The sequence below is a fragment of the Pteropus vampyrus genome, unplaced genomic scaffold (assembly GCF_000151845.1).
Source record: "Pteropus vampyrus isolate Shadow unplaced genomic scaffold, Pvam_2.0 Scaffold42, whole genome shotgun sequence".
NCBI lineage: Eukaryota > Metazoa > Chordata > Mammalia > Chiroptera > Pteropodidae > Pteropus > Pteropus vampyrus.
This window is the reverse complement of record NW_011888823.1, coordinates 3,014,169-3,024,009: the sequence shown is the minus strand read 5'-3', so window position 1 is coordinate 3,024,009 and position 9,841 is coordinate 3,014,169. Positions and strand designations below refer to the sequence as shown.

Genomic DNA, 9,841 nt, shown 5'->3' with positions numbered 1-9,841 from the left:
CCTCCAAGACGCCATCTAATTTCCTCTCCCCGCCCCCCACAGTTTCCCGGGCTTCCGTGCTTTGTGCACCCACCGCCTCTCAACCCCTCCTCCCGGGACCGCCCACACCTCCCCCAGCTTTCCTCCTAACCCTGGGGACTAACGGCGTCCCAGCCCCCTGCAGGCTGCTCAACAGCAGGAAGCAACGAATCAGACGCACCCCCGCGGGTACCCGGGCCACCGAGCCCGCCGCGGCCTCTGCAGGGTCTCGCCTGGCGCGCTCGCTTCGCTGCCGCAACCACCGGACCGGAGCGGGAGCTCCGCCAATCGTGGCGGGTGGTGACAAGGCCCCCAACTCCACCTCTTCCCTGTCTTGGCGTCAGAGTCCTGCTTTTAAGAGTGGGCTGCTCCTGATATATATAACCCCTGTTCTCTAGAATTCCCACCCGACAACGAGAGAGAGAGAGAGAGAGAGAGAGAGAGAGAGAGAGATGGGGGAGTGAGCGGGGCGGGGAGACAGAGAGAGAGAACCATTCGTAATTGCATATCGGCAATCAGCCGCTCTTGAGAAGTCGGGTCCCCTACCTGGGTACTCCTTAAGATAGTGCGCTCCCGGTAAGATTGCCTGGGGTCAAATCCACGCACCTGCAGGCACTCTCACTTCTCTGTGCCCCAGTTCCTTATCTCCACTGTGAGAACAGTATCTAGTTGACAGTATTCTTAGAAGGACCTGTTAATTTAATACTCAGGAAACATTTAGAAATATGACCGACAGGCACATAGTAAGCACTCAGTTAACGTTTGCCATTCCTGTTCTCTTACCCTGCCTTCCTATCCGTGGCACTCCCTAGGCAGTGATATGCTTTCTCCCTGCAAAAATTTTCTCCTGTCCATCCATATTTTTTTCCCAGACGCCATCCCACCACCCTACTCAAAGCTCCATAATCTTTATCAGCTACCGGGATTGCATGTCATCTGGTTGCTTGGAATAACTGGTTGCTTGATAACTTGGGGTGTATTCCGGGAGCCTAGAATAGTGTCTGGGTACATTGTAGGTGCTCAGTAAATACCTGTTGAATATTTGTTGTCCCACTCTTGCCTCCCTATAATCTCTGAACATGCACCAAAGGAGCTTTCTAAAATATGAACTGAAACATGTTACTCCCTTGCTTAACATTCTTCCATGCTTTTCCTCTATACTTTCAAATAAACGCTAACCTCCCAACCACTGCCTTAAGGCTCAGCATGATCTAACCTTGTCTTCTTCTCCAGTTATTTCCTTCTCTCTTCTTCCTCTCTGTTCCAGTCACACCAGCCTCCTTTCCATGAACCTCTCATGAAATTGTTGTCAAGATGTCAGTCAGGGCTGGATTCATTTGAAGGTCTGACGGGCGCTGGAAGACAGACTTCCAATGTGGCTCACTCACCCTCCTGGCAGTTTGGTGCTGGCTGTTGGTAGGAGACTTCAGTCCCTTGCCACATCGGCCTCTCCATACGGCCGCTTGAGTGTTCTCACAACACAGCTTCCTCTAGAGCGAGTAACCAGAGAGAGAGAACAAGGAAGAAGCCACCGTAGTTTTATAACCTGGCATCAGAACTCATATACCATCATTTCTGCCATATTCTGTTGGCCACACAGACCAACCCAGATACATCATGGGAGAGGACTACACAAAAGCATGAATAGCGGGAGGTATGGATCGTTGGAGGCCATCTTGGAAGATAAGTACCACTTGCAGTATGTACATGCAGGTATGTGTGTGTGCGCATGTGTATGTATATATTTGTGTGTGTATATGTGGGTTTGTATGTTTATATATTGTGTATGTATGGATGGATGGATGGATATGTTTAGATGTTTTGTGTTATATGTACTTACTTGTGTATGTATACGTGCGTGCCTATGAATGTTATATGTGTGCATAGATGATTTTATAGTTGCATTTATGTGTATATGTGTGTGTATATATGTCTATGTGTAGGTGTGTATATGTATATTATGTTTGTATGTGTACATGGGCATGAACATGTTGTGTTTGTGTGTATAAATATGTGCTGGCCCACACATACAAGCTTAGAAATATCTCCTGCTATATGGCAGAAAGCCAGGAGCCAAGAGTTGGGGCACTCAGGGGAGGAGTCCCTCTTTTCCCTGAGAGTACATGGATGGACGGGATCTAGAACCTGGAGAACAAGTTCTCCCTCAAATCCAAAGTATGTAGATTCACGGTCCTCTCTGCATTTGGCTCCCCTTCGTCAAGGCTTTCTCTCTGTTTCATTTTTGTTTGAACATTTCAGTCTGCCACCAGCCACAAAGTAAGGGAGCAGAGGAAGGGGTGACTCTTGTCTCCCCAGAAGCTGAGTTCAATGGAGAGCAGCGCCCCCTGGGGGAAACAGGGAGATGAGCCAGGGGAAGGGGATTTTCCTGGAAAGCCCAATTGACCTTCTTGCTTATCTATTCTCTGCTCGGGGCCAATCCCAGAGCTTCTAGGCAAGAAAGAGGCATTTTTCTCCCTTTCTAATCGTCTTAGAAAAAACTCCTCTTTCAATTTAGAATGTTTCTCATGTCAACTTTTGTGTCTAGAGGCCCTTGTGCTCTTTTCCTTTTCCCTTTTTGAAAAAGTATTTTTACCTTATGATTGTGAAAAGTAATCCAGATAAACAGAAGTGGATAAGATGTAAAGGTCCAGCTCAATAGATTGTCATCGTGAACCACTGTGTGATACTCTCCAGGTAACAACACCGCCAATACAGAAACACCTCCCTGTTCCTTCCAGATTACAGCCCTCACTCTCTTCTCCTTCCTCCCAAAGTTAATCATTCTCCTGGTTCTGTTGGCAAAACGTCCTTCTTTATCTTAGTTATTGTGCAAAGCAATTAAGAAAACATTTCTAAAGAGTGTATCTGCTTCCTAGGGCTGCTGCAACAAATCACCACAAGCTTGATGGCTTAAAACAACAGAAATTTATTCTCTCACAGTTCTGGAGGCTGGAAGTCCAAAATCAAGGTGTTGGCAGGGTCACGCTCCCTGCACAGGCTCTATGGAGAGTTCTTTGCTTCTTCCATATTCTGAAGCATAACTCCGATTTCTGCCTCTGTCTTCACATGGCCTTCTTCCCTGTGTCTCCGTGTGTCCAAATCTCCCTCTAATGTTAACTAAAAGTGATGAGCAGACACCTTTGTCTTATTCCTGATCTTAGGAGGAAAGCTTTCACTCTTTCGTCATTAAGTATGATGTTAACTGTGGGTTTTTCATAGATGCTTTTTATCAGATTGAGGAAGTTCCCTTCTATTTAGGGGTGTTAAATATTTTTTATCATGAAAAGATGTTGGATTTTGTCAAATGTCTTTTCTGCACCTATTAAAATGATCGTGTGGTTTTTGTCCTTTATTCTATTAATATGATATACTACATCGATTGTCATGAATTGAGTCAAGTTTGCATTCTTGGGATAAATCTCGCTTCCTCGTGGTGTATAATCCTTTCTACTTGCTGCATTCAGTTTGCTAGTTTGAGAATGTTTGCATCTATATTCATAAAGAATGAATTTCTTCCTTTTACATACAATGTCTTTGTCTAATTTTGGTATCAGGGTAATACTGGCGTTCTTTCTTTTATTTTTGAAAGTTTTAGATGTTCGACTTTTCTTATTGACAATAAGAAAAGGTTTTTTTTTGTTTTTAAAATAACTTTATTGAGATAAAATTAGTCTACTTTTTCAATGTTGTATATAACTAGATATATTTGAGTTTCGATCTTACATCTTATTTAGTGCTTTCTATTGCTTCACTTTTTTTCTCATTTCTCCCCTTATTTTGGATTGAATTTTTAAAATCATCTCCACATTTTTAATATAGGTTCAAACATACAAAAAAAATAGAAATAGTACAATGAACACCCATTGTCTCTCTACCTAAGTCAATACGTTTTGACCTAGAGTCAATTCATTTTACTATATTACCGACACATATATACATAATATAGTTTTGCTGAATCATTTGAAGAGAAGTTGCAGAATGGACCCATTATTTTTTCATTATCCTATTTTCCCTACTCAATTAGTCTGAAGTTGTATTAGTTTCCCAGGGCTGCTGTCACAACATACCCAAAACTAGGTGGTTTAAAACAATAATTTATTGTCTTAGAGTTCTGGAGGCTCGAATTCTGAAATCTAGGTATTGGTAGGGCCATGCTCCTTTGAATCCTGTAGGGGAATCCTTGCCTCTTTCAGTTTCTGGTGGTTTGTCAGTGATCTTTGGCGTTCTTTGGCATGTAGATGCATCTCTCCGATCCCCCATTTTCACATGGCATCTTTCTGTCTTCATATCTTCCCTCTGGCATGTCTCTGTATCAAATTTCCCCCTTTTAACGAGGACACTTTCATATTGAATTAGGGCCCACCCTACTGACCTCACCTTGATCATCGGCAAACACCCTATAAGATCCAAATAAGATCACATTGACAGGTACCAGTGTTAGGATTTCAACATCTTTTCAGGGGACACAATTCAACTTATAATAGAACTTATATGCTTTTTAAATTCTTTCAATGGTTTTCCTAAAAATTACGGTATATATCCTTGACTTTTTAGTATCGATAGATTCTTTCACTCTCTTCTGAATATTGCAAAACTTTAGTACACATGAACTTGTTGACCTCTCCTGAGTATTATGCTATTGTGGTCATATAGTTTAATTATACCTATTTTAAACCTCACAAGCATTGTTGTTTTATGCATCATATTGTTTTAAAAAACTTAAATGGTCATATTTATATAAAAAATTTTTATACTGGTATCCAAAATATTGGAAAAACCGTTTATCACAATTGTTTTGATGGAAGAGTGTGTAAGGAGACTGTGACTTTTCCTTTGATTTTTTTCAGTGGTAATCATTTTTCCTGGTAATATATTAACCAAATAATGCCAGCAGCTGTTGAGAAATGAAATGGATGATGAAGGGTGATGCTAAAGCCTAGACTGTGTCCTTCTCTCTGTGGTGCTTGGAGGGCCGGGGAGGGATGAGGGAGAGTGGGAAACAGCCTGGGCCGCACTGGGCAGCTCTGGAGTGGTCTAATGCTGAGTGTTGAGACCTCAGAGGGCTGAGCTTGGCTTCAGGACTATTCTGGGAACAGAATTATGGAAGAGTATTGAGGCCATTTCCAAGAACGGAGAACGGAAGATGGGAGAAATGACCTTCCCATTATAGACCCACCCAACCTGTGTCCACTTCAGGCATGAACTTAAGGAAGTTTGCAATCAGGCCTCCAACAGCTCCTGAGCTGTGGTCTCCTTCATCTGTACCCCAACCTCCCTCTCTGTTCTGGTTCCAGAAGTTTAAGCCAGGCTTAACCCTACTCATCCAATCGCCAAATAAGCACAACAGAATGAGTTTGAGTGAAAAATCCACTTTAATAATCCAGCTTCAGCTCAGCTGAGAACTTCCCCTCTCAAGTGCAAGAGAAGTCTTTCCAAAAGGCCTCAATCCACTGAGAGGTTACGGCTCAGAGATGGGAATAGCTCAAAGAAGCCCTAAAATGGGAGATAATATGGGATTTGGAATCAGTGGAGACCAGATAGGGGTCCCCCGCCACCCGCCTCCCACCAACACAGGCCCCAGCAAGACAAGGATAGCTGCTTTACCCACACCTGACAACCACCCCAGTCTTCTCATCCCTGATCGCTTCTCTGTCCCCTCATTATCATCTGGGGGCTCATCAGGGCACCTGAGCCTTGAGAAGAATGGGGACCATTCTTTTTCTACATGGTAGCACCAAGACCATCAGCCCCATCACCCAGGCAAGTCACTTAGTGGTGGCGATGTTGTTGCAGCAACCCGCCCAGGTAATAGAGGGGGAAGGAGCCCAGTGGGATGGGTGATGGGTGGGGCGGGAGCCACCTTAAAGAGGGTGAGTGTCTGGAGCACCCCTGTGGTACAGGCTGTCTCCCGGATGGAGTGCATGGCCAGTTGGGGGCTGCCTAGATCCAGTACTCGCAGCCCCAGCCGAGAAGCCAAGATAGGTCCAATGGTGGTCCCGCAGGGGGAGTCATTCCGGACCATGAGATCCTGCCGAGAGAAGCGGTTCATGAGCAACGTGCAGTATGTGCTCATTAAAGCCAAGGAGGAAGTCACCTTATAACCGCAGGGATGAAAGGGGCCTGGCAGACGGTCCACTTCTACCCCTCAGAGAGTGAGTGTGACCAACATAAAATCACAATACCAACATTAAATGGCAGGCCCAAAGGATAATGTATTCTGAATTGGTCCTATTCTCTCCATCTATCTTGCCTCCCATAAAGAATCCATTCTCCACATTGCAGGCAGGGGAATTAAAATAAAAAGGATCCTTTCTGCCAGGGGTCCCCAACCCCCAGGCCACAGACCGGTACTGGTCCAGGTCCTGTTAGGAACTGGGCCGCACAGTAGATGAGCAGCGGGTGAGGGAGCGAAGCTTCATCTGTGTTTGCAGCCGCTCCCCAGCGCTAGCATCAGCGCCTCAGCTCCGCCTCAGATATCAGGCATTGGATTCTCATAGGAGACCCGGCACATGGTGCCAAAAAGGTTGGGGACCGCTGCTTATGCCACTCTCTTGCTTAACACTCACTCACCACCCCCTACCCCATACGCATACAAAGAAAAATCACTCAGTAGTTTTATTGTTTTTAAAAATATTGCTATTGGCATTTTGAAACTATTTATATTCTGGTAAAAAGATAAATAAGAAAATCATTTGTTAGATATCAAGATTTTCAATGTAAGGGAAAACAATTATAAAATCAAATAAATGAAGTAATAACTATTCTTAATTTTTGAATAAGAATGATGATTTTGAATAAAAATCATGATTTTCAAAATACATATACTTTTTTCTAGCCAGCCCCGACCCACACCAATAACAATGAACACTCATGGTGCCAGACCATGGTCTCTATCATTAGCCACAAAAAGCTAACAAGCCTGGGGAGAGAAATGAACAAGATAAGACTGCAAGTTCTCACTGCACCAAAAAGAAAACTTTCAAGAGCCATGTCAAAGGACACAGGAATTACATTGAAAGGGCTCCCATTGGTCAAAGTTACTCCAAGTTGAAGATGAAATAAAATGATTATAGTCCATCAGATAACATTGATTTTATAATCATAGACAAGAAAAAGGAAAAAACCCTCTATTTGTCACCATTTGAGGAGGCTATTAAAACACTTTATCTTGAAAATTGGTTATTAAAGGGGAAGAATTAGCATTTATCCTGTCTTTCCAGTAGGAACCACACTTTATAACAACCAAATAGCCCTAGTTGATAAGAAGAAATTTCCATTTCACTAATAAATGTAAAAGGGGTGAAATGCAGACAGGAGGAATTGAAGGGGTTCAGTAAACTCTAATGAAATTTTTGATTTAGGCAACAATTATTAATTGATGTTAAAACCTTTACGTGTCTGGTTGATGGGGACTTGATCGCTCATACAGGTTTACTGTCCAGTCTGAGGAAAATCCACATATGACAGGGGGATCGAAGGGCACCCCCAATCCAGTGGTCACTTTGATCCCTAAGGGGGGATCACCCAGATGATAGTCATATGATGCAACATGAAGGACACACCAGCCAAGATGTATTCTGGCCAAAAATGTTTCAAGCCTTCAATCCATCAAGCCTTCAGATATGAATTACGGTTTACAGGAAATAAAAGCTAAACAGCACCAGGAGGAAGCAGCCAGGCAAATTCAAAAAGCGAGAATTACATGGGATGATCAGCCTGGTTTTTTTCAACAAGCCAATATTATTTTCAAAAAAAAAAAACAGGGAGGTATATGCTATATTAAAAGACATTTAAGCAACATATAAACCAGAAATAATGTGGTCCTGACCTGGATATCAAAGAATATTTTTGGGTTAAGTGGGGGAAACTGAACCTGATCTGTGCATTACATGAGATACAAATATACTCAAACGAAAATTTACTGATAGAAAGGGAAAGAGTACTGAATGAAAAGAGGAAGCAAAAATCATGTTGAAGATGATTCCATTCTTTGAAAAATGTGTTAAGTATATGCATAGAAAAAAATCTGGAAAAAATATACACAAATCTCTAGGGATTAATGTTTTAGTTTATTTCTATCTTCTAATTTTCTAAAGTACACATGTCCTATTTTTGCTATAAGTTATTAAAGAAAAATCCCCCAATGTCTCCCCACTGTCTTAGAGGGGAACTGAAACAGCCTTCCATGGCCTTGGAGGCCCTGTACAACTGGCCTAGATGGAGGTAGGTGGGTGGGTGGGTGGGTGTGTGTACGCACACCCCTCTTCTCGCCCTGGCTCTGCCACTGTGGCCCTGTTTCCTCTTGACAAACCAAGCTTACTCCTGCCCCACTGTAGGCCTTTGCATTCATTCCCTCTGGCCAGGATGCTCTCCCTCGAGATGCGCCCACAGCTGCCTGCCTCTGTCTAATCTATCTAATCTATCTTTTTCTGTCTGTCTACAAAGGCATACATACTTCTTGTCTTATTGTGTTTTGGGTTTTTTTTTGTTTTTTGTTTTTTTGTTTTTTTGTTTTTTTTTTTTTTACAAATTGAAGGTCTATAGCAACCCTGAGTTGAGCAACTCTACTGGTGCCATTTTTCCAGTAGCATTTGCTCACTTTGTGTCTGTCACATTTTGGTGATTCTCGAAATATTTCAAGCTTTTTCGTTATTATTATATTTGTGATGGTGATCTGTGATCAGTTAAGTATGTTTGATGTTAGCACTGTAGTTGTTTTGGGGTACCACGAACTACACCCACAGGAGAGTGAACTTAATCAGCGAATGCAGTGTGTGCTGACTGCTCCACCAGCCAGCCGTTCCCCTGTCTCTCTCCCTCTCTTTGGGTCTCCCTATTTTCCAAGACACAACAACGTGAAATTTAGGCCAATTAGTAACCCTGCAATGGCCTCTAAAGGTTCAAGTAAAAGCAAGAATCGCACATCTCTCACTTTAAATCAAAAGCAAGAAATGATTAAGCTTAGTGAGGAAGGCATGTTGAAAGCCAAGATAGGCCAAAGCTAGGCCTCTTGTGGTGGTCAGCCAAGTTGTGAATGAAGAAAAAAGTTCTCAAAGGAAGTTAAGAGTGCTACTCCAGTGAACACACCAACGATAAGGAAGTGAAACAGCCTCATTTCTGATATGGAGAAAGTTTTACTGGTCTGGATAGAAGGTCAAACCAGCCACAACCTTCCTTTAACCCAAAGCCTAATCCAGAGCGAGGCCCTAACTCTCTTCAATTCTATGAAGCCTGAGAGAGGTGAGGAAGCTGCAGAAGAAAGTCGGAAGCTAACAGAGGCTGGTCCATGAGGTTTAAGGAAAGAAGCTGTCTCTATAACACAAAAGTGCAAGCTGAAGCAGCAAGTGCTGATGTAGAAGCTGCAGCAAGTTACCCAGAAGATCTCGCTAAGATAATTAATGAAGGTGGCTGCACTAAACGAGAGATTTTCTTTTTTTTTTTCCTTTTTTATTTTTTAAAACAACAACAACAACAACAACAAAAACCGCCTACAGTGCTTGGTGTTCCAAGGTGGTCTCCCATCCAAGTACTAACCAGGCCTGACCTTGCTTAGCTTTCGAGATCAGACGAGATGGGCACATTCAGGGTAGCATGGCCATAGACTAAACTAGAGATTTTCAATGTCGACACAACAACTTATGTTGGAAGAAGATGCTGTCTAGGACTTTCATAGCTAGTGAGGAGAAGTCAGTGCCTGGCTTCAAAGGACAGGGTGGCTCTCTTGTTAGGGGCTAATGAGCTGGTGACTAAGTTGAAACCAATGGTTATTAACATTCTGAAAGTCCTGAGGCTCTTAAGAATTATGCTAAATCTACTCTGCCTG

The 9,841-nt window shown here is 42.9% G+C and overlaps 1 protein-coding gene and 1 pseudogene across 1 annotated transcript in view; both read right to left on the bottom strand.

Moving 5' to 3' along the window:
* Positions 1–5,371: 5,371 nt before the first annotated feature.
* The window catches only part of DNPEP (aspartyl aminopeptidase), a 13,315-nt gene continuing 8,845 nt past the window's right edge, over positions 5,372–9,841 (bottom strand). The window contains exons 11-12 of the mRNA XM_023529719.1: positions 5,879–6,112; positions 5,372–5,511 (exon numbers count right to left, since the gene is read on the bottom strand). Of these exons, the coding sequence (XP_023385487.1) occupies positions 5,461–5,511; positions 5,879–6,112 (285 nt within the window). The 3' untranslated portion in view covers positions 5,372–5,460. The remainder of the gene's footprint in view (positions 5,512–5,878; positions 6,113–9,841) is intronic.
* LOC111738754 lies at positions 9,504–9,621 on the bottom strand (annotated as a pseudogene).